We start from the raw sequence: 23,325 nt of genomic DNA on the forward strand, positions 1-23,325 counted from the left end.
GACGCGATGAAACTGCGACCGTGAATGTTTTAAAGGTAGTGTAAGTGATTTGCAAAGTTTCAAATAATTGCAAAATGGGTCTATGTTCTGATAGTGCTCGTTACTATAGAGTGTCCTGTCCATATAAAGAGTCTCCATGTCTCTCCAGCTCTTTATAAAACAGAATTTTTTTTTTGTAGTTTTTTTTTTTTTTTTGTAGTTTCATTTCCAATTTTATCCAACCAGGACAGAGAACTCAATCAGGATACAGATTAAACAAGTGAAATTGGAAGTGATGACACTAAGAAATGAGCAGACAAAATTTTAACTGGAACACTATACAAATTAAGCTTAAAAATGGGTACTTTCTCCTGATTGGCTGAGATTTTGACACCTACCGAAAAATGTATTTTCTGTTTATTAAAGAGCTGGAGAGACAGGGAGACATCTGTTACTGAACAAACACTCTATAGCAATGATTACTATCAGAATATAGTATTTTAACCTTTTAACAAAATACTTTTTGTTTTAACCAAAAAATATCACTTACCCTACCTTTAATTATAGAATACTGGGCACTGTTTCAAAGTGGGCCTCATGGGAGGAGAATGGGTGATTAGGATTGGGATGTAAATGTAAAACGGGGAATGAATGGGCCCAGTTCAGAAGTAGTGCCCAGTTCTGAGAGAGAGAGAGAGAGAGAGAGAGAGAGAGAGAGAGAGAGAGAGAGAGAGAGAGAGAGAGAGAAAGAGAAAGAGAGAGAGAGAGTTGGTGTGACATCATGCTGTGCAAGTCAATGACCTGACTGTGAGATGACCACTCTACTGCAGTCACAGTGACTTAGCAGTATGCAGCCCAGAGCCCAGCCATGCCCCAGGCCAGGGCTTATTCTTCCTCACCCATACGGCCATACCCCAACATCCAGATTACTTTTTTATTTTTTTTATACAAATTGTGAATATTTTTGAAACATTTTAACAACAAATTCTGTAGGCTATGGGGGTCCACTCCCTGCCACAAAATATTGCTCTAGTCTAGACCATGCAATGCCACCCTGTTTATCTTACTTTTGCTTTTATCAATATGACTGATATTCTATCTAACCTATCTATCTATCGTATCATCTGTTGGGTGGAAACTTGTCCAAAACTGTTACTTTTCAGTGATTCAAATTCAAAAGTAGCAGATCTTCAAGCTCAAAACGCATCGCTTCGAGCTTGTGAGATCTGCTACTTTTTGATGCTTTTGTGACTCTGTAGTATGATCACGTAGCGTATTAATTTACGGAGAAAAAACAGACGTTATCGTATCTATCTTATCTCAGCAGGAACAGATGACCACCTTGTTGGAACCAGTTTGTTGGTTCACTGTGCCAACTCTCACACTGAGGGTGAAACACCACAGAAGATAGTTGTTTTGTTTGTGTGAACTCAGTCTGAATTATTTGTTTTCTTAACTCCACCACCGCACCAAGACCATTAGACCATGCCCAAACATCCTGTTATCTTGCTTTTACTTTCATCTTACATTTTTTATTTGAGTTGTATCTCTACTCTAACCAGTAACTGTGCCATTTCATCCCTCCTGCAGTGCTGCTTTGACACCTGAATCTCCCCACAGGGATCAATAAAGGTCTATCTATCTTAAACCCGAAATTGCAAAATGCCGTTTCTTGCAAAAAGGATGTGACTTTTACTACGGTCTTATCAATAGATGTATGTCTTTCCCTCTCCATAGCTCTGCTCTGTTTGTGCTCCTTTGTGAACTAACAGCCCAAAGGAAATATTCATGTGTTTGTGTCTGCTGCTGTATCCAGGGTCGTAAAACAAGGCAAAAAGACAGAGGGGGGGGGAAGTTTCTTAAGCCTTACACACAAACAGCGTACATGAAATACAGCATTGGTTCTCAAAGTGGGGTCCGGGGACCCCCAGGGGGGTACCAAGGAAAATTAGATACCGTCATTTGAATCACTATTACAATATTTTATACTTTGGCTATTAAAAAAAAGCAAATGTACAAGCTCAAATGTACAGCGTGTCACTTCGTGCCATGCTGAGCTTGTAGATTTATTTTAGAAAAACCTTCTCTTTTTTTTTTCTCTCGAACATTTCTAACTAAATATTTTTTGATTGGGATCCGCAGCCAAATACATATCATTTTGGGGGTCCACATGAAGAAGTTTGAGAACCACTGATATACATTTGTCTCCAAAATTGGGCAAGGTTTCAGCCGGACCTGAGACTTACGTTATACAAATGTAAGTAAAATATTTCAAAAAGTATAACCTGTGAAAAGTGCACACAAGACGGCTAGCCTCCTGCAGAGCCACGCCATAGGAATATGTCAATTATTGTAATGCTTCTTTTCTACAGTACATGTGGAACATGTTTAAATTATACACAGTTATAATACAAAATAAGCATAAAAACCTTACTTTGACAAAACATTATCTGTAAATGAACACAGCCAGTAGAATAGAGATTATACAGGGAAAAAATGAAATCTTGCTGTGATATAGAAAAGCGTGAATTTAATCGATTTAACACGTTATGCAAACATTTTAACAAAGAATGGCAGTGTGTATAAAATCACAATAAATGCTAGGGACATGTTTCACCAAGGCCATTTCAGAACATCAGTAGTCCATCATGCCAGTGAGTTGAAGGAATATCAGCACACACGAACATCGTGGCGTCTATCCAGCGAAAGGGTTTGCGTGAATTGTCACGTCCTTTATCCGAGTTTCAGTTGTAGGCCGGAACGTCTTTTCATTGACCGGCAGTTTCTCCAGCTCATCCAGCGTCTCCAAGCCATCTATGATCCTATGATGAGATTACATTTAGTTCACAATATCAAACTGAATGAGATCATTATGAAATGTGGGGTTTGTTTCTAAATCAACACAAATGATAATTTAATGGGCATGATAACTACTAGGTTCCATACTTTCCAAAGACAGTGTACTTCATATCCAGATGGGGCTGCTTGGCGTAGGTGAAGAAAAACTGGGAGCCATTTGTGTTGGGTCCATTGTTTGCCATCGACACCACTCCTCTGACATTATGCTGAAAAAGAGAAGTGATGTTGTCAAACATAAAGATAAATGACTTGCATGTGTGTGTGTGTGTGTGTGTGTGTGTGTGTGTGTGTGTGTGTGTGTGTGTGTGTCTGTGTCTGTGTCTGTGTCTGTGTGTGTGTTTGCATATGTGATGTATGTATGTATGTAGTAAGACACTAAGATCCACATGATGGCTGTATGCTAAAAGTGTTAATTTTCATTTAACTCTCTCAGTGCCAATGAAATGTTCTCTAAACTGCCAGCAATTCTTTTTTTTTTCAAAGTAAAAAAAAAGTGCTTAGGAAGCGAGATACAGCCTTTTTCAGTTATAAGTTAACCCATTGATACCTGGAACGCATCTGTGTCACTTTAGATTTCTTTGGCTATTCAAAAATAGCAGATATACAAGCTCATAGCGCGGCACCGAGTGCCGCGCTATGAGCTTGTAGATCTGCTATTCTTGAAAATAGGATTTCGATTTTTTTTTAAAATCGCTTCAGGTCTTAATGGGTTAAACAAAGAGTGGATGGAGCTGCAAATCTTCAAATAATGATATCTTGGGTTCTGAATAAAAAAAATAAAAAAATAAAAAATAAAAAAGTTATTTTTTAACTCAGGATTTTTTGTTCTGGCACTGAGGGCATTCAGAAAAAACTCCGGATAACTCGGGGCTTGGCACTGAGAGAGTTAATATGCTGCTTGCGTTGGCTGCCTAATGCATTAGCTACAGTAAAGCATGCGTGTGCTGGTTTCTCTCTCTCTGTACTACTTCATCTTTCAAGACCCTGCACCCACTGAGAGGCTATTTTAAAGGTTGAGTCATGTGTGCACACCTGCATTGATTTATGTTTCAAACCCAGCCAATTCTTCCCATCCCCTGCAGCACCGTACCCTGGCTCCCCATCCATCCCTCATATATATATCCAAGCATTTCACAAGCACAAGCAACAGTCTATGGGCAAACAAAGTGAGACACACTTAGCTACTAACTGGCAGGCTGTTTCGGCTTTGCTATCACATCAAGGGGACAGGTAGCAGCTGGCTTTGTGTACAAATATAAGGATCAAAACGGCCATTCAGCCATTATGGGGACAGTCTTGCGCTGAGAAAATGAGTGGGGGTGAGCGTTTGAAAGAGAAAGCAAAGGTCCCAAGCTGTTTCAAATCTGACAGGAGGTTCTCAAAGTGGGGTCCTTGGCTATTCAAAACGTCCGCGCTATGAGCTTGTAGATCTGCTATTTTTTTTCAAAATTTGAATATATATATATATGTTTTTTAAGCAAACATTTTGTACTCAAATCTTTGCTTCTGGCACGAAATATTTTTGAGATGGGAGGTCTGCAGTCAAATACATATAATTTTGGGGGTCCTTCACGTGAAAAGGTTTGAGAACCACTGTCGTAAATTAAGTTCTAAAAAAATAAACAATAATCGCTAGGAAAATGACCGATAGATGCAGCCCCCCAGTTATAGTTTAACTGGGGAGATTCCAGAACTGTCCCCGCACATAACGTTTAGTATGACTAAAGGCAGGTACACACTACAGGATATTTGGTCCGATAATGCTGTCGGCGACCTTTTTTGGAGCTCGCCGACAAAACCTCCCGATCTGACGCAGATCGGCCTTTGATTGGCGAGATAATGCTCGCTGTGTGTGAAAGGCTCTGCGAGCCGATCTGGCTGCGATCATCCGCTCTGCGACGGCTTTCCGACCGTTTTCAAATAACTACCAAGTTAGTTATTCGTCTCTGTCGCAGACAGGACATCAGACAATATCATACAGTGTGAAAGGAGCTGAGACCACTCTGCGAGCAGATGCACGCTACAGCCAATGAGAGCACATTACAGCCACCGTGGCTAGGGAGCGTCGCTGGATCTGACCACAATAAACAGTCCCTACCGCAATATTACCGTCCAGTCCTGTATTAAGTTAACATTAAAACAAGCCCAAGAAAAGGCCACTTGAGCACTTTAAACCTATTTACAAATACATTGGATATTTGAAATAAATAGCCAATCTACAAGCTCACAACACGTTGCAGCTATTTTCAAAGAAATATCTTGAGAAAATTGTGGAATATTTTCCAAATCCACACAGATCTTGTATGGGGGTCTATGGCACAACATATCTTCAGAAGGGGGAAGGTCTGCGGACAAATATTAATTTGGGGGTCCTTGCCATGAAAATGTTTGAGAACAACTGGCTCAAACAACATTAGGAAACAAGACCAAATAAGCAACTACACTTTCAAGCAACAGAAAAACAATCCCAAAGTCGCTTATAATACGCGGACATGGCAACACTGACTGCTTCTTACGAGAGAGAGGGAGGGAGAGGGAGAGGGAGATATATCACGGGAGACGTCGATTAAAATGAATTGGAATAAAAACAAATACATGTATGTATTGGGTCTGACTCTGGACAGCATCCTAGTGAACTATCCTACAGTGTGTAATCCCTGGTCGGGGATCAATCTATAGGGTGAAAACCACAACGATATACGACAGCCGATTTCAAGAAATAAACTCCTGTAGTGTGAAATGCTTAACGATCAGACGACCCCCGACCACTTTAAAAGTCCTACAGTGTGTACCTGCCCTTACACAGACCCAACGTGGGACTCACTTTTAAGTGTTCACTGAACTCGTCTTCAAATTTGCGTCCCCATATACTTGTTCCTCCTTTTCCAGTACCTAGGTAATAAAAATAAAAAAATCAAATACAGGAAACTAATAAATATACAGTCAATACAGTCAGATATTCTACACACATACAGATTAATTATAAGGGCTGAGGTCACAATAGTCACACATTGTAAAAAAGTATGTGCAGGATCATTCTTTTCATTTTTTTGTTGTGTACAAAATGCTGCAAGAAAAAGAACTTGGATAGAAGTGATGAACACGTGTGTGATAGAGACAGATAATAGACCTGTCACAATTATTACATAATCGCCTAATCACAATTATTTGAGATAATCGCAATTATTTAGCATAATCCTCATAATCGTTTCCATGTTGAGAAAGGTTCATACATTTTTAAACATTTTCGGAAATAGCATATCTACAAGCTCACAACGTGTCACCATGTGATGCGTTGTGAGCTTGTAGATCTGCTATTTCCACTGTATAGCAACACATTTTAACATCAAATATCATTTTGGTCATAATTTATTTTTTTATTTTATTATTGTTGTCGGTCATTTCTTTGTGTATTTAAGTTTTTGTCATATCTGCAACCGTGCAACTTTTGTTTACAAGCCCTAAAAAGCCACCCAATTAAATTGTTCATCGAAATTATTTGTATGACAATTAATCGTCAAGTAAAATGTCATAATCGTGACAGCCCTAGAGACAGATGATAGATCCATAATTGCACATTACCTGTAGGGTCTCCAGTTTGAACCATGAAACCTTTGATATTTCTGTGAAAGACGCTGCCAACGTAGAATCCACTGCCGCACAGGGCAAGAAAGTTCTGTTGACAAAAAAACATTTCATTATACCCATTATATTAGTACAACTGTGTTGCTCGCCAAAAGTACCAGATCTACAAGCTATCAACACACCGCATTGCGATACGTCGATAGCTTGTAGATCTGAGGCGTTGTTGTGAGCTTGTAGATCTGCTATCTTGTAGATCTGCTATTTTTGGCTAAAGTTCTCCTCAGAAAAGGGACGCTAGGGTTCAAGTGGTTAATGTAAAATAAAAAATCATATCACACAAAGATTTGGCGGACCCCCTGTATTAACTCTGAGGACCCCCTAGGGGTCCCGGACCCCCTGTTGAAGACCCCTGCATTAGTAAATAGTATAGTGTTTTGTCTGTCAGTCAGTATTGTCTGTCTGTCTAATTTCATCACTTCCAATTTCACTTGTTCATCCTGTAAGAGTTCTCTCTCTACTGATTGGATGAAATAGGTATCCCCGACTAGCCAAGCGACGAGTGATATTACATACATGTCATGCATTCCAGATACACAGCCGTAGATCACTCCTATCATGGCCGCCCGGGTAGCAGACTGTATTTAAACTTGTAGCACTACTGAGTGTGTGCTCACCCAATAATTAATTCCTGCCACTTGGGAGTCAGATATTGTCCTTTAGTTTCATATACATTTGAAAGTTCTGGCAGAAAACATGTGTTTAATCAAATATCTCCACTTTTCCACGAGCTGCACACGGACAACATTCGAAATGATTGCTGCTGGACTGGACTGAACATATGAAAACCTCCTTTGGGGAGCACATATGGGGCACATAATTGACAGGTGTGTTGTAATCGGGCAATTAATCACACTCAATTGTGTGCCCCATACATTTGAGCTCCCCAAAGGAAGTTTTCACATGTTCAGTCCAGCAATCATTTCGGGCCCCGTCGTGGGCAGAGAATGTCGTCTGTGACGTGTGCAGCTCGTGGAGAAGTGGGGATATTTGACTGAACACACGTTTTCTACCAGAACATTCAAATGGATATGAAACTAGTGGACAATATCTGACTCCAAGTCACAGCAATGAATTATTGGGTGAGTACACACACACACGCAGCGCTACAAGTTTAAACGCCGCCGCGATCAGTCTACTACCCGGGTGGGTATATAGTAGTGATCTATGGCTGTGTATCTGAAATGCATGAAATGTGTGTAATATCACAGCCATTCTAGGGCTATCCCTGTTCTGAAAATGTATTTCCTGGTTGCTAAAAACCTGGAGACCACTGTTACTAAACAACCACAATATAAATTATTCTTATCAGAATAGAGCTATTTCCTATTCAACACTTTAACCACTTAAACCCCAGCATCGGTATTGTGGGGAAAGCTTTCTTTTTTCAGCTAAAGCTGTCCCCACAATAACAGAACATACACTAGAATAGAGCCCTGTGGGACTCCAGTTACCCATATGGGCTTGAAGTGGTTTAGTGTAACAGGAAATGGCTCTATATTCTGATATTTTAACAATAACCTGTCACCCTAGTCTTCAGAGGGCTACAGTTTACAAACTTTACAGTAATGCGTTTAAACAGACCTTTAAATACAATAGTGATCTTATCTATGCAGTGGTGGAAAGTAACTAAGTACATTTACTCAAGTACTGTATTTAAGTACAATGTTGAGGTATTTGCACTTTACTTGAGTATTTCCAATTTCCAATACTTTTACTTTTACTCCACTACAATTCTTCGAAAAATTTAGTTACTAGTTACTTTTCAGATATAAACTATGATATAATGAAACATACATTAACCACTTTAGCCCTATTTTATACATAGGCTATTTGAAAATAGCAGATCTACAAGCTCACAACGCGTCGCATCGCGACGCGTTGTGAGCTTGTAGATCGGCTATTTTCAAATATTTAGTACTTTTACTTTTGGTACTTTAAGTACATTTTTATGCCAATACTTTTGTACTTTTACACAATTACATTTTTAATTCTGGACTTTTACTTGTAACAGAGTATTTTTATATTGCAGTATTGGTACTTTTACTTAAGTAAATAATTTGAGTACTTTTTCCACCACTGTATCTATGTATCTTCCACTCACCTCACATGCTTTAGGGGTTCGTTCACAGAACAGCTCGATCTTTATTTCTCCCAGATCAGTGTGCAGTGTGACCGCCTGGAATCAGTTACACAATGAAAGCGTTGCATTATGTTAGACACAGTATTTTATCATTGTTTTGTTGTTGTTATTTATTTCACGTAACCACAGCTATTTAGCAACTAATAATAATAATAATCATACATAAACACTGAGCAAGTTACCATTTTCAAGTTGATGCCGCTTGAGTGCGCTGACGAATTGAGTCCGTCTAGGAACGATGAATCCAAAGCTTTGGTTCCACTTGGGCGAAAGACATGATTGCTGTTGTTGCTGTGCTGTTGGAATGATATATTTATTTTTTGTATTGATAATGTTGATCGAAATGTTGCTGCCACCCCCATAGTATCATAATAGTTTGCCCTGAATAAAAACGTAAAATGTATGTCCATTTTTCAATATTTCCTACTTCTAGGAGAAATAGTAAAAATGACAATATTTGCCTCTGAGTTATACATGTCTCCTGATATGTGGAGTAGAAGTTCTACTCCACATATCAGATAACAATATTTATAATATCAAATATTGTAATTTTTACTGTACTACTGTAATTATTTGAAACCATTAGTTACATACAAGGCACCTTGTAGATTTTGATTATTATAACAAAACATACATTAATCAATTAAGCCCTATTTTATTCTTCAGGTATTCAACAATAACTGATCTGCAAGCTCACGTGTCACATCGCAAAACATGAGCTTGTAGATCAGCTAATTTACTTATTTTTCAAAAAGCTATTTTAGTATAGTTAGTCCATGAGCCAGAGCCCCAAAATTGAGCAATGATTATCGAAAGAGTGGGCAAAACCATACCTATATTAAATTGTTTATAGGGTCAATATAAGTAAATAAATATATATTCCACAGGAGCAGCTTTTTCATATTTATCACACATTTTGTTATTTTCCCCATACTTACTGTACATGACAGGTGAAAAAATGACAAACATTTAAAAATAGTTATCATAATGAAACTTCCCCAGTTGATTACTAACATGAAGACAATGATTTATCGTATTACAAGTTTTCTGAAATTGTATATTTAAATATGCAAATTGGGCATTTAGTCCATGAGCCAGAGCCCCAAAATTGAAATCTTGTCTGGCTCATGGACGTGTGGTATTGCTACTTTTACTTATACAAAAATGTGACTCTTACACCAGTGAGACTGACATCTGTGCACAGGTTTATTCTGAAGTTTATTTTGCAACTTCATGTAAGTGTTGACAGGAGGGGATGATGAGACATGTTCAAAATACAGTTGACAATGACCTCATTCGTGCCATCTAAACAACATACTGTAGCAATATGGTTAACACTTTCACTCTGAAATGCAGATACGTTTTTCTTTCTTTCTTTTTTGTACACAGAATCTAGACTTTTGTCTACAATGAGAAATGCAAGTAGAGATCTCTTCATAATCAGAACATGGTGCTCAAAAATATTTGGGAGGTCATTAAAGAGGAAAAGGAAGTTGCAAGGGTGACACACCCCTAACAAACACAAACAGACAAACACATTATGCAACAAAGATTCATCACTAGAGCCTCTGAAACAATAAAAATAATACAGCACATTAATGACAAAGAACACAATTAATAGTAAACCAAGATTAAGTGGAGCGTTTTCTTCAAATACACATGTTATATCAGCAGGTAATATTAAATACATTAATACAAACTACAAAATAATGTATAGAAAAGCATACAAAATGCATGTTGCATTATCACAACACGCCAACAGCAACAAAAAATATACATGCAAAAAATGGCCAATTAAAAAAGTGAGTGTTAGCTATTTTCCTGAGAACGTTTTTTTTTTTATACTAAAACCATAGCTGTCAAAACTGAAGTCAAAAGGGAGATTAAAATATATTAAAAAAAGAAAGTGAGAGGACCTAGATTAATTAAGGACAGCTACTGTTTTCTGCTTTTATGCAAAACGCCAGAATAATGACACTTTCCCAAACAATAATGCCTCTGTGACACTGTTGAAGAATGACACATCTTCACTGATATCAACCACCAGAAAGAACCCTGCCCATCAGTTGTACTTTCTCTTAACAAGTTGACAGTCGTTTTTAGCGTACAGGACACACTCACACACACACACACGGATGACAGAAACGTGTATATTTAATAGTTAATGTGACTATAGAGATGTAGTTGATTGTCTTCACTTGCAGTGTATTGCGGAGTACTGCATTTCATTGTAATGCTAATATTGGGACTCATGAATAGGGCTGCACATAGTGTATCTATTTACATGGCGATTATTATATCAATTACTTTGAGTTGAGAGCTTGTAGATCAGCTATTTTCAGAATTTTTGCGGTACTTTGTCTATGACATGCCCAAGATACTTTTCACCTATGACATGCTCAAATAGATTTTTATAAAATGTTCAATTATCAACTGTTTTAGAATCTATTAAATCTATAAGTTTGATTAATTGTTGCACCCCTACTCATGAACTATATTTGTTACCATTTCTTCAAAAAACATCATTCAATGTGGTGTTAAGCCTTTTTTCTTCTCCTTTGACATACATCTTTACCAGGACAAGTTTAGTGTTTTAACCACTTAAACCATAAGTCTTCAACAGTTTTCAGGCCAAGGACCCCTTAGCTGTGAGAGGGATGAAGCAGGGACCCCCACTACGTATAGGATTCATGTTAAATGTGTATATTTTCAGACATCTAACGACTTAAACCCTCAATACTTTGTAAACTTGACCTTCGGACTTGGTCTGCTCTTTTTTTCTCTGTACACCAAACCTCTTCGCCGAAAATAGCAGATCTACAAGCTCACAACCCCTCGCGCTAATGTTACCCCCAGAATAGTGGTTAATGTAAAAAGGTAAAAATAAAGTCCCTATCACACAACGATTTGGTGGCCCCCCTGCAGTATCTCTGAGGACCCTCTAGGGGTCACTGACCCCCTGTTGAAGACCCCTGACTTATTTGACTGAATTCGCCCGGGGCTTTAGACAAGGGGCGCTAATATTTTCCACTACACCAAAAACTCTTCACCAAAAAAAAAGAAGAAAGACGATCTACAAGGTCACAACTTGTGCGTTGTGAGCTTGTAGATCTGCTATTTTCACCCGTTTGCCTCAGAATAGGGAGGCTAGGGTTCATGTTGCATAAAGAAGGTGAATTAAGGCTTGCTCTGCATTAGTATTCATGGCAATAAATGTAAGTCAGGCATTTGTCTCTTTGTTTTTGTTTCGTTTCGTTTGCAAAGAAAAACACCAACTGGAAAATGTTGCAAATGGCTCATATTTTCTGCTTAACAAAATCAAAATAGACACTGTGTGCAGGCCTTCCCACCGATAACATAACACCATATGTCGCATCCTAATTGTAGCATTCAAACATACAAGCTGTGTATATATTTTCCTTTTTTGTTACCCAAAACCTCAACTTCTCTCATTGTGAGGAGGTAATGTAGTGCAAACCCATTCTCAAGGACGTCTACTAGTCTTAAAGCTGCTTAAATCTGTAACTTATTTTAGTGAATAAAACATTGTTTTAACGTTAACCCATGGAGTATGTTAGCCCATTAAGACCTGGAACGCATCTGTGTCACTAGATTTCTTTGGCTATTCAAAAATAGCAGATATACAAGCTCATAGTGCCGAGTGCCGCGCTATGAGCTTGTAGATCTGCTATTTTTGAAAAAAAAAAAATTAAAAAAAGAGATTTAGAAAACATTTTTAAGAATCGCCTCAGGTCTTAATGGGTTAATACAATATAACGTCTGTTGGTGGAAACCTCTTATGTCAAACTGTTACTTTTCAGGATTCAAATTCAAAAATAGCTAAAGTAGCAGATCTACAAGCTCAAAACGCGGCGCGAAGCGACGCATTTTGAGCTTGTAGATCTGCTGCTTTTGTGTGATGATCAAACAGGGCGTTAATTTAGGAAAAAATGCAAAGTTAAAATCTGGAGATAAGAGGTTTCCTGCCCGACAGCAAACGATAACTGTACATATGTAGTAGTTGGAGTTGATTCTCCTTACTCTTCCATTGAGAAATGTAGACCCTGGGACACCTACTGATTGACCAGAAGTACCGGCTCTGAAGCTCATAAGCACAAGCAGGAATTTCCTCTTAAGTGTTACGGACTGCAGCTTTAAACTTAAGATTCCCACTTTCTTCAGTGACATGAAATTGATAAACAGAATGCCCCATGCCTGTGACAAAAACGACATCACTATTTACCTTTAAATATTGCACAAGATAACATTTAATTAGACATTTGTTATTTCTAAAATGAATGTACATAGTTTTAATTCCAGCCATTATTCCTACATGTATTTCAACCCTCAGGTTGTGCATCTATTTGTCAAAAAAGATAAGTTAGTTAGTTGCATCACCATCTGTGATGCGTTTGTTTTAGGATAATGCAAGTAGTTCTCTTGTGGATGTACTATTTCTGCTGTGTCAAATTAGACAAACAAGACCAACTAGGCCTTTCTTACCAGTGCTAGTAGTTTAGGATTTAAGCTTCAAACCACTAGTTCTACACAGCAAAACTCCTATCCACTCCCAAGAGTGTACAAATGGCACCAAATGGACCCTGGCTTACACAGTTCCAGTTGTACACTCTCAGAGTTAAATTAATACTGAAGAGTTTTACTGGTGACTCTGTAGTGCATTGGTTCTCTAAGTGGGCAGTCCGCAGCCAAATGCAAAAGCATTTCGGGGGTCCTTGACATGAAGTTTGAGAACCACTGCTGTAGTGTACAGAATGTGTGAATCACTAGTGCACAACAAAGATTTGACAGGCCTAAGCCTCCAACAGTTAAAGACAAAATGTGTACAGATTAATACTGGCATGGTCAAGAGGACTATGATAGTGAATGTGACTAGGATTAGAACATCAGTCTATGACAAAATAACAAGTCAACATGAAAAGAGTGAGTTTGAAGTTAAGGCAAATTGACATAATAATTTGTACGTTCTTTAAAAAAGGTTTACCTACCAACCTATGGCTTTTATCAGTGGTGGACAGTAAACAAAGTACATTTACTTGAGTACTGTAACTGTAGGCTACTTTTTTATTTTCGGTACCTATGACTTTCACTCCACAATACTTCAAAGACTACTACATTTTTAGGAAGGGAAAAATAATAATGAATTCACCGCTTAAGCCCCATTTCAAATATAGTGAAAATAGAAGTTCTACAAGCTCACAACGCATGACGTTGTGAGCTTGTACATGTGCTATTTTCACTATTTTATTTTTTGCAATTTCTGGAAAATCTTTGGCTTTTTGCAGACAATGTCTCAATTTTAATACAGCAATACATTGATGTTCAAAAGAAAATGTACCAAGTCTTTTTTAAAGCAAGTACTCCGGTACATTAACTCAAGTACAAGTTTGACAGAGCAACTTTCACTTGTAGTTGAGTAATATTTGACAGGAGTATCTAAACTTTGACTCAAGTACTGTTGTTGAGTACTTTGTCCACCACTGGCCTTTGATCAACAATAAAGCGATGCACTCACCACCCTGCCTTTCTTGCCTGTGATCAAGTGTGTTGGAATTTAAAGTCAAGATGAAATTAAATCACATCCCCAGTGCACTTATTTAACAATATATGCCAAAAGAACTCACAAAACAAAAAACAATTTCTTTGTATTCTCATGTTAAACTCAAATCAGGTTTCCTTCCTGTGAAAACTAAATCAGACTTAGTGCTTAGTTAGGCTTGAACTAACCATCTTCAACCAATAATATCACGACATCCACCTATCAATCTTGAAGGAGTGGTCACACAGTTACCATTCTCAGCCATTCTGTGTGAGCGAAGGGATAAATTAAACATTTGATTCCGGTGCAAAGCAGATTATTAACTTAATAGGACTAATCGATTAATAAAATAATACAAATTTAAAAATAATTAAAATAGCTGATCTATCTGAAGCTCACAACGCATCGGCATGTGGGCCTCGACCAATAGCGAAGAAGTGGTCAATCGCTTGCTTACGCACGTGTGACCGTGCCCAAATTCTCCATATTTGTTATGACGCCCAATTTTCACTGTTCAAATCAAATTCCTCAGTGTTACGTCCCTCTTGCCTATCCTGTTTTGCGTGTTTCAGAAATTAGTCATGATATGCAAGTTAGATACTAAAATGCCTTTTCATCTGGACTTTTTTTTCTTCTTAAAAAGTGGAATGTTCGTTGTTCATAAACCCAAACAAAAACTGGAAATGTTTCCTTACGATTCAAACATTGGCCACCTAGAGGCTTATTGCGTTGCATTTTGTTCAACTGAGAGCAAAATTACATGTTCACTCCAACTAAACCATGTACAATAAGCATCAACATTTGCTGGATAACGTTTTTAGGTAACCTTATGGCTGAAATGTGAAATGTGCAAGCAAATAGCATCTAACAGTGAAAATTGCACAATGTTGTGGACTTTGATTAAGAGTTCTACCTTTCCAAAGCTCATCCTAGTCACCCTTTGTGACTACATGCTACTGTAATAGACACAAGACTCATGGAGAATTTCCATCTTCCACTTGCAATTTGCAGATAGTGGCTCTTATGGCACAAAACAGGTGTGGCAAGCTTGTAATTGCTATTTCATACGCTCCATATGAAGGGTAATCTGACAATGTACTGTACACGGTAAGCAGGCATGTATGAGCAGGATCATATAGGCTACTACCCTGTCGGTTACCGTTACTTGCGTCCATGGAAATTACACGAACACAAGCATCTGGAGGACAAAAGGTTTTCTAAATATCACTTGAAACAACCAACGCTGTCGCTGACTCACCTTTTTCAAAGCCCAACGTTTGTTAGTTCTTCCTTAGAAAACCTATTTACTAAATTGCTTTGTGCATTTCATTAAAAAGGAGAAGAGAAAATAAAATACAAACAAACAAATAGAAAGGTGAATGTGTTATGGTCGTGTGAAATATTAAGCTTCAATCCGATTGAAGAGAACGAACACTGGCTGTGCGTCGCAGTCAAGAGAGGACCCTCTGACCTCATTTGCGGCCCCGTCTGGGATTGTCCGGAGGGCCCGAGTCCCGTCGACGCAGGGCAAGTCTTTGTGTGGGGGGCAAAAAGTAAGACAGAAAGCAACCATAACGCCTTTAGGTCTGCTCCTTGTCAACCTTCCACAGTTGTTCCTTGACCTCCGTGGGCAGAGTGTTGAAGAGGTCCTCCTCTACCACCAGGCCAGTCTTCTTCAGCTGTTTGCACTCTCCCAGCTCCACGGGCAGGCACTCCAGCCGATTGCCCCTGAGCTCCAGCTGGGTCAGCCCGGTCAGCTCCCCAAAGCGTGAGGGCAGAGTCTGCAGGCAATTGTTCCCCAGGTTCAGAGTGCGGAGTTTCTTGCACTGGAACAGCTCATTAGGCAGGGTCTCAATCTGTTTGTGTGTGTGTGTATATGGGAAGGACAGATCATTAGATCCTCAAGTCCTAATTATTACGGCATACAAATTAAGCCACTAGCAATGTCTTCCTGAATACGCAATTAACCAGAAATATTCTAAAGAAATATCACAAAAGCCAATGCTTTCCTTTAACATACGGACAACAAAATGTGATATTACAATCAACGTGAACTAGCTATCCTATAATTCCCGCTTACGATGGATCTTACATTTCAAGTTGCTCTGGACAAAATTGAATGTAAAAGCACTCACCCTGTTGGCCGTCACTGCTAGGTACTGCAGATTCTGGAGGCAGCCGATGTCCGTGGGGATGAAGGTGAGGTTGTTGTGACTCAGGTCCAGGAAGCGAATCTTGCGGCAGTAGAAGAGCTGGCTGGGGATCTTCTCGATCTTGTTCCTGTTCAGGTAGAGCCTCTCCATGTTGGTCAGCGTGCCGATCTGGATGGGAATGTAGGCGATCTGGTTGTACCACAGCTTAAGGCAGACGAGCCGGTGGAGGTGCTGGAAGCTGATGATCTCCTCGATGGTCTTGAGGTTGTTGTCCTTCAGGTCGATCTCCTGCAGATTGTGCAGGCTGAAGATGGAGTGCGGGATGCGCTCCAGGTCGCAGCGGATGAGCTCCAGCTCGGTCAGGTTAGCCATCTTCTTCAGGCTGTTGAGCACGATCAGCTTGGTGCCCTCGTTGTTGATGGAGAGCTTCTGGAGGTGCATGCCCACGTCGGTCACCACCTGAGGTAGCTTGGTGAGGTTGCTCTTCAGGCGGAGCACCTTGAGCCGCTTGAGCTCGCGGAGCCCGTCTATGACGATGTAGCGGTTGTTCTCGGCGCTGAGGTTCCCCGTCAGGTGGAGCTCGCTCAGGTTCTTCAGGCTGTAGATCCACAGTGGGATCTCTTTGATGTCCGTGAACTTGATGTGCAGGGACTTCAGGTTCTCCCGCAGGAAAGCCAACGCCGGCGCCTCGATTTTGGCGGGCGTGTGGTACAGCCACATCTCTCGCAGGTTGACCAGCTGGGCTATGATCGGGGGGATGGTGACGTCCGGGATGAGCTCTAGCTTGAGGACCTCCAGCTCCATCAGGTCGAACACCGTGTCGGGGATGCCGCTCAGCATGAAGAGGTGAAGCTCCAGCTTCTCCTGGGAGTTCTTTGTGATCCGCTGACGCAGCTTGTCCAGTGTCCACTCGTTGTTGAGGTTGAGCTGCCTCAGCTTGTTCTCGCTCACCTCCGAGAGGAAGACGGCAAAGCGCTTGGAGTACAGCGGGTCGTACTGGTCGATCATGTGCAACATGAAGGCAAAGTCATTCTTCACGTCCGGTATGTCGCTGTAGCTGCTCTCCTCGCGAATGGACTCGAAGGAGTACTTCTTCAAAGAGCGACGCAGCATCCAGCAAAGGGTGTACATGCAAATCAGTCCGTACACCCCGACTAGGCTGATGTAGAAGCAGGCCAGGATTTTAAAAAGCGTCGCCAGCGGATGTGCACACCGATACATGCTGTAACCTGTGAGGCTTTCGATATCGACCTTGCAGTCGACGCTGAACTGAATATTTTGCACATAATACCCTGTATAGCAGATTATCAAAATAAACTTAATGACCTTTATTATAGTCTGACGGATGTACAGTCTGTACACTATGTCTCCTTCTTCCACGTGTATGCGGAACTTTTTCACTTTCTCAAACAGCGCCTTGGCCTGCTCGCCCTCTTTCTTGTCCAGAACCCCCGTTTCGGTTCTGTCCACGATGCCCTGCTCGAGGCGAGACTTTGTCCTTTGGAGCATGGGGACACTGGCCTCCACGTCCTCGCTGATGACGGACTCCTTGTGGTCCATCATGGAGCCGTTCATCTTCATGGGCTTCGGGTCGCTCTCCTCCACCACCGTCTCGGACAGAGCCCTGGTGGTCCAGGGGGAGTCGAAGCACTTGAGCAAGATGGACACAAAGTGCTCCAGTTTGGAGCTGGTCCGAGGGAACTTGAACCAGAAGTTGCTGCACGCGAGGAAGATGAGCGTGTGGAGCAGCACCAGGTAGGGGAAGTACTTGGCGAACCAGTGGAGCCGGTTCTCGTAGCACACGGCGTCCACGTAGTTGTACTGGTGCCGGTCCAAGTCGTACTGGATCCCCCGGGGCTCCAGGAGCAGCGAGTTGGCCACGGAGGAGTTGAAGAACCTCCTGCAGGTCTGGTTGACCACCCACTTGCAGGGCAGGCAGATCATCTTGTCCTGGGTGACCTGCAGCGTCCCGCCGAACACGGAGATCATGAGCATGACGATGGAGATGTAGTCGGTGAACACGTCCCACCATGGCTTCAGGATGCGGTACGCGGGCTGCGTGTCCACAAAGTACCGCAGCTCAGTGATGGGGATCATGGTTTACCTGGGGAGACAGGAGTACATGATCATTATCAAGTACCAGTGGTGGAAAAAGTACTCAAATTCTTTACTTAAGTAAAAGTGCCAATACTGCAATATAAAAATACTCTATTACAAGTAAAAGTCCAGAATAAAAAATGTACTTGAGTAAAAGTACAAAAGTATTGGCATCAAAATGTACTTAAAGTACCAAAAGTAAAAGTACTAAATATTTTAAAATAGCAGATCTACAAGCTCACAACGCGACGCATCGCGACGCGTTGTGAGCTTGTAGATAGGCTATTTTCAAATAGCCTATGTATAAAATAGGGCTAAAGTGGTTAATGTATGTTTCATTATATCATGATTTATATCTGAAAAGTAACTAGTAACTAAAGTTTTCAAATAAATGTAGTGGAGTAAAAGTACAATATTTGCCTCTGAGATGCAGTGGAGTAGAAGTAAAATTATTGGAAATTGGAAATACTCAAGTAAAGTACAAATACCTCAAAATTGTACTTAAGTACAGTACTTAAGTAAATGTACTTAGTTACTTTCCACCACTGTCAAGTACTACATTATTGGAAATCATGTGACGTGATCAAAATGACAGGTTTAGCGTACACGGCTGAAGTAATGAGGGAAAGCTTGTATGACCACCGTAACCTATTCCAAGCCGAGGCTGATCAATCAATGCAATTATAGCCTATAAAAGGTCATACATCAGGTAGTTTCACATGGATAATTTGAAGGCTGACAGCTGTAATGACAGAGCCAACCACCGTAGCATTCACAGAGACTTTACTAGGTACTGCAGACTATTGATTTTACAATGGTTGAACCAGTCCAATTAATCTTGCTCCACAACAGTGTGGATATCAGATATAATTATTATTGTTGCGGCAAAAATGTAATTATGTAATTTTCAATCACCACCTTGTATCAAAAAGAAATGGATATGAATACATTACTATCATTCATGTCACTCTAATGAGGAATTCATTGATAAAGCTGCTGCAATGAAAAAACAAAACAACAAATAAATATGAGACTTTGAGAGAAGCTCTCTTTCCAGTGTATTGATGCGTTTTACCAAGTTGCATTTTCTAAATCCCACTCTAATCTTTTACAACAATGTGTCAAAAAGATCACAGTGTCTCCTGCATCACCATGTATACCCCTCAGGCCTATATCCTCAATAACAATCAATTCTAAAACACTGGCCAATATTAGCCTAGCCTAACGCTCCCCTCTTTTATGTAACAAGCTGGTGCGGACCAACATCAAAAGGACCATACCAGTGTTCCCTCCCTGTAGTCATAACAACTGATTTACATACGCAATTCAAATATCCATGTCTTCTAATGGCTCAGTGATATTTAGCCAATATTGACTCAATTATTCATGTAAGTTCTGGAACATTTTAATGACCGTAACAAAAGTGAAAACCTAAAAATAAAGCCATTCTCTATTCATGCTTGTTTTATTTTAAATTTGGGGATCTCCCTATTTACTATGTGATGAAATGATATGTATGGTGGTACTACTATAAAGGTGCTTCCTGATTGTATTATGTGTTTTCTATATGCACTGTATTCCACCCCTTTTTGTATTCGATATGGCTTCCATTTGTATGCCTCACAGTACTCAATTCAGTACTGAAAACTACAATTACCAAGAAGTAGAGCTTCTAGAACCAGGGTGTGCACAGGTGTTTTGCATACTGCCGGTGCGGTGATGGGATAGATTTTTACCTGCCTCTGTCCATTACTGAATTGTCACGTATTCTCTGATGAAGGTCTGATAGACCAAAAGCTCAATATAAAGTGAAACAATTCATGCTGTACATCTAAATCTCTTTTATAAGTTGGACTCATTGATGTTTCCTGCACCTAAGCAAAGATTCAGCCGGGTGGAGCGGTGTTCATCCTGCATTATTTTAAACAAACCATCTAGGGAAGGAAATGGAATGCTATGAATCTTCACTGGTAGTAATCAGTACGGGCGACTTAACCAATCAAATGAGAGATCACACAAACAATGAAAGAGTTGGCCAAAACATGGATGGAGGATCCAAAACAAACAACAAATAAAAAGAGCATGAATTCAAAAAAGGACAAGAAAAGCTGTAACCGTAAACAGAACGACAGCCACATATGCCATAGCATAGGCCTATATGCTTAATTATTTAAACTTACATATTTTTAAGAATTTTCACCTATAATGACAATGACATGCCCAAAATAAGGACAGCAGTTTTAACGTGGTTACAATTTGGACGACATTTTGCATCCAACACATCTAGACCTACATTTTACAGCTAATGAAATGTACAAGCACCATAATGGCAAAGCTATACAATGTATATACTTTCAAAAGTCTGCATTATATAAACAGTAAGTTACACTTGACCGTATGTGTGACTACTCACAGATCTGGAATAAAGTACAATCACTCTCCATTTATAAACCGCAGACAAGACAGACACGCTCCGCAATGTTCTCGCCTCTGCTGAACGTTGACTCATAGATAAACATTCTCCAACATCACCGCCTTGGCCTTGCATGACTGCCACTCCCAGCACGCAAGCCATGGCAGACAATATGCCAGAGAAGATGTTCCGTTTTGGCTCGTTTGGCCCAAACAAAAGCAGTGGTCACTCTGTGTGTCCATCTCGCCGCCTTGTTCCCTATTCTTAGCCATTTCCGTTTATAATACCCAAGGTATTGTCTGCCGCCGCGGCCTTGAGAAGCTCCCCCTCCCCAACCTCCAAGAGGAGATCCTGTTTACCTTACAGGAGCTGCTGTCTCCAGCTTTAATCTCTCTGTGGAAATGTACACTGTCACCTTTTACTTCATCAAACTGCCCACACCCCCTCCCGCTCTTGATATCTCTCACTCTCACACTCACACACACACACACACACACACACACACACACACACACACACACACACACACACACACACACACACACAGATTACTTGGCACTCACAGCTTTTCCTCCATTAGGAAGACCAGCCTTTTCCTGTCATGTCGAAGAATGTGTGATCGGGAGTCTACCAGGCCTTGCTGTACTCTAGGTATATTTAGACCATTAAAACTTCAAAGTGATGGAAATTAATCCAACGCACTGGTCCCGACACTTTGGTCAGGTTGTGTTAGTTTAGACGGACAGGTCGGCTACACTGCTGCAGCCTCACGTAAACACAAAGTAAAGAGACCCCTCACCAATTATGGTGGTGTTATCTGTACCCCAGTGTTTGATGCTGTCCGTGATGGACATTCCACTTCCTGCAGGTCCAAAAATCTTCATGGGCCCTCGCCTCTCTCATCGCCATAGGTGTGGGAGGCCGATCTGAAAATACAGAGGGGACATTTAATGCGCATGCTTGGTGACACTGTCATTCACCTAGTGTGGCAGAGGCATAATTTACAGTCAAAATTTTAATTAATAAATGAATACAATAAGTTATTTCGTTATTTTTCATGTATCCTTTGAGGGTGGGCTTGGGTGGGAGGAGGGGTGTTTATTGAAGAAGCAGAAGAACAATGGAAGGAAAGATACTGATTCTATACATTGCATGTATCCTCTTTCAATATTAAATTTCAGTTTAAGAATGACAAGGCGTGCAGATTCTTCAAGCTTATTATTCAGCAATTAGACATGATGAGTCTTGTTTCTAGATACTTCTGGTAGTTGCTCGCAGGCTAGATGTTGTGTGCTGACTGTCAGATTAGGCACAGTAACATTATCTTGGTCTTGGATCACACACTATCATGCCAGGCATGCGTGTTAGCGTCATGAGACAAGACAGCAAACTCATGTCACACCATAGCCTCGGGTCAAGACTATCAAATATGTATTTAATCGAGTCTGACTTTTACTTTCGTCTGTGCAAATGTCAAAATCGATCAAATACATGATATGACTATGATAGTCTTGATCCAGGGCTATAGTCACACTAACACAACAAAGTTAACTGCTGCTCATCAGTGGTGGAAAGTAACTAAGTACATTTACTTACTGTACTTAAGTACAATTTTGAGGTATTTGTACTTTACTTGAGTATTTCCAATTTCCAATACTTTTACTTCTACTCCACTACATCTCAGAGGCAAATATTGTACTTTTACTCCACTACAATTATTTGAAAACTTTAGTTACTAGTTACTTTTGAGATATACATTATGATATTATAAAACATACATTAACCACTTTAGCCCTATTTTATACCTTGGCTATTTGAAAATAGCCGATCTACAAGCTCACAACGCGTCGCATCGCGACGCGTTGTGAGCTTGTAGATCTGCTATTTTCAAATATTTTAGTACTTTTACTTTTGGTAATTTAAGTACATTTTGATGCCAATACTTTTGTACTTTTACTCAAGTAAATTTTTAATTCTGGACTTTTACTTGTAACAGAGTATTTTTATATTGCAGTATTGGTACTTTTACTACGTACAGTAGTAAGAAAGACTAAGTACAGAATTTGAGTACTTTTTCCACCACTGTCAGTCACTAACTCAACTAACTAAATCAGCCTGCAGCACATTAGCCACATTACATTATTAGCATCTGACACCCATATAGCTCGAGCATTCAGCCCTTTAGCTCAACGCACAGCTTTAAGCTAGCAAGCTAGCTACTTTAGCTAGGCGTCAGCAACCCACCGGCTTTTCTGTCTGAGGCTTTACGTGGGGAAACTCAGAGCATTTAAACGCGCACAACCATGTGTTATTCGGCCTTACCTCGAAAAGTCGCGCGTGCTCAAACCCGGCGTTCCATTGTAAATATAAGCGTCACGTTTAACTTGATAAACAGCGTGACAGTGTGCCGTTAGCAGCCGGCTAAGCTAAAGCTAAGCTGGCTAGCTGTTGTTTGTTGACGACTTTCCTCCTGTGATCACGA

At 40.2% G+C, this 23,325-nt stretch overlaps 2 protein-coding genes across 4 annotated transcripts; both read right to left on the reverse strand.

The window, feature by feature from the left end:
* Positions 1 to 2,397: 2,397 nt before the first annotated feature.
* Positions 2,398 to 8,836, reverse strand: ppil3 (peptidylprolyl isomerase (cyclophilin)-like 3). The gene is made up of 6 exons (XM_080432795.1): positions 8,806 to 8,836; positions 8,585 to 8,659; positions 6,421 to 6,514; positions 5,663 to 5,730; positions 2,926 to 3,044; positions 2,398 to 2,801 (listed from the first exon to the last, which is right to left on the reverse strand). Exons 1-6 carry the CDS (start codon positions 8,806 to 8,808, stop codon positions 2,675 to 2,677), a joined length of 486 nt encoding a protein of 161 aa, XP_080288921.1. The 5' UTR covers positions 8,809 to 8,836; the 3' UTR covers positions 2,398 to 2,674.
* Positions 8,837 to 13,651: 4,815 nt separating this feature from the next.
* On the reverse strand, positions 13,652 to 23,310 carry lrrc8ab (leucine rich repeat containing 8 VRAC subunit Ab). 3 transcript variants are annotated; one of them, XM_080434456.1, is made up of 4 exons: positions 23,166 to 23,310; positions 21,667 to 21,769; positions 16,316 to 18,437; positions 13,652 to 16,036 (listed from the first exon to the last, which is right to left on the reverse strand). In XM_080434456.1, exons 3-4 carry the CDS (start codon positions 18,428 to 18,430, stop codon positions 15,761 to 15,763), a joined length of 2,391 nt encoding a protein of 796 aa, XP_080290582.1. In that variant the 5' UTR covers positions 18,431 to 18,437; positions 21,667 to 21,769; positions 23,166 to 23,310; the 3' UTR covers positions 13,652 to 15,760. The 3 variants fall into 3 exon arrangements, with proteins under 3 accessions (XP_080290582.1, XP_080290581.1, XP_080290583.1); XM_080434455.1 differs by having other exon boundaries at positions 21,643 to 21,769; XM_080434457.1 differs by lacking the exons at positions 21,667 to 21,769; positions 23,166 to 23,310 and adding an exon at positions 20,844 to 21,139.
* Between the last annotated feature and the right edge of the window lie 15 nt (positions 23,311 to 23,325).

The sequence above is a fragment of the Gymnoscopelus braueri genome (genome assembly GCF_963280865.1).
Source record: "Gymnoscopelus braueri genome assembly, chromosome: 7".
NCBI lineage: Eukaryota > Metazoa > Chordata > Actinopteri > Myctophiformes > Myctophidae > Gymnoscopelus > Gymnoscopelus braueri.

Coding starts and splice junctions, on each gene's coding strand:
- lrrc8ab (XM_080434456.1), bottom strand. CDS start 18,430: ATGATCCCCATCACTGAGCTGCGGTACTTTGTGGACACGCAGCCCGCG. Junction 16,037..16,315: donor TAGCAGTGACGGCCAACAGG/GTGAGTGCTTTT, acceptor ACACACAAACAG/ATTGAGACCCTGCCTAATGA.
- ppil3 (XM_080432795.1), bottom strand. Junction 6,515..8,584: donor GAACCCCTAAAGCATGTGAG/GTGAGTGGAAGA, acceptor TTTTGTCAACAG/AACTTTCTTGCCCTGTGCGG. Junction 5,731..6,420: donor TCAAACTGGAGACCCTACAG/GTAATGTGCAAT, acceptor TTTATTACCTAG/GTACTGGAAAAGGAGGAACA.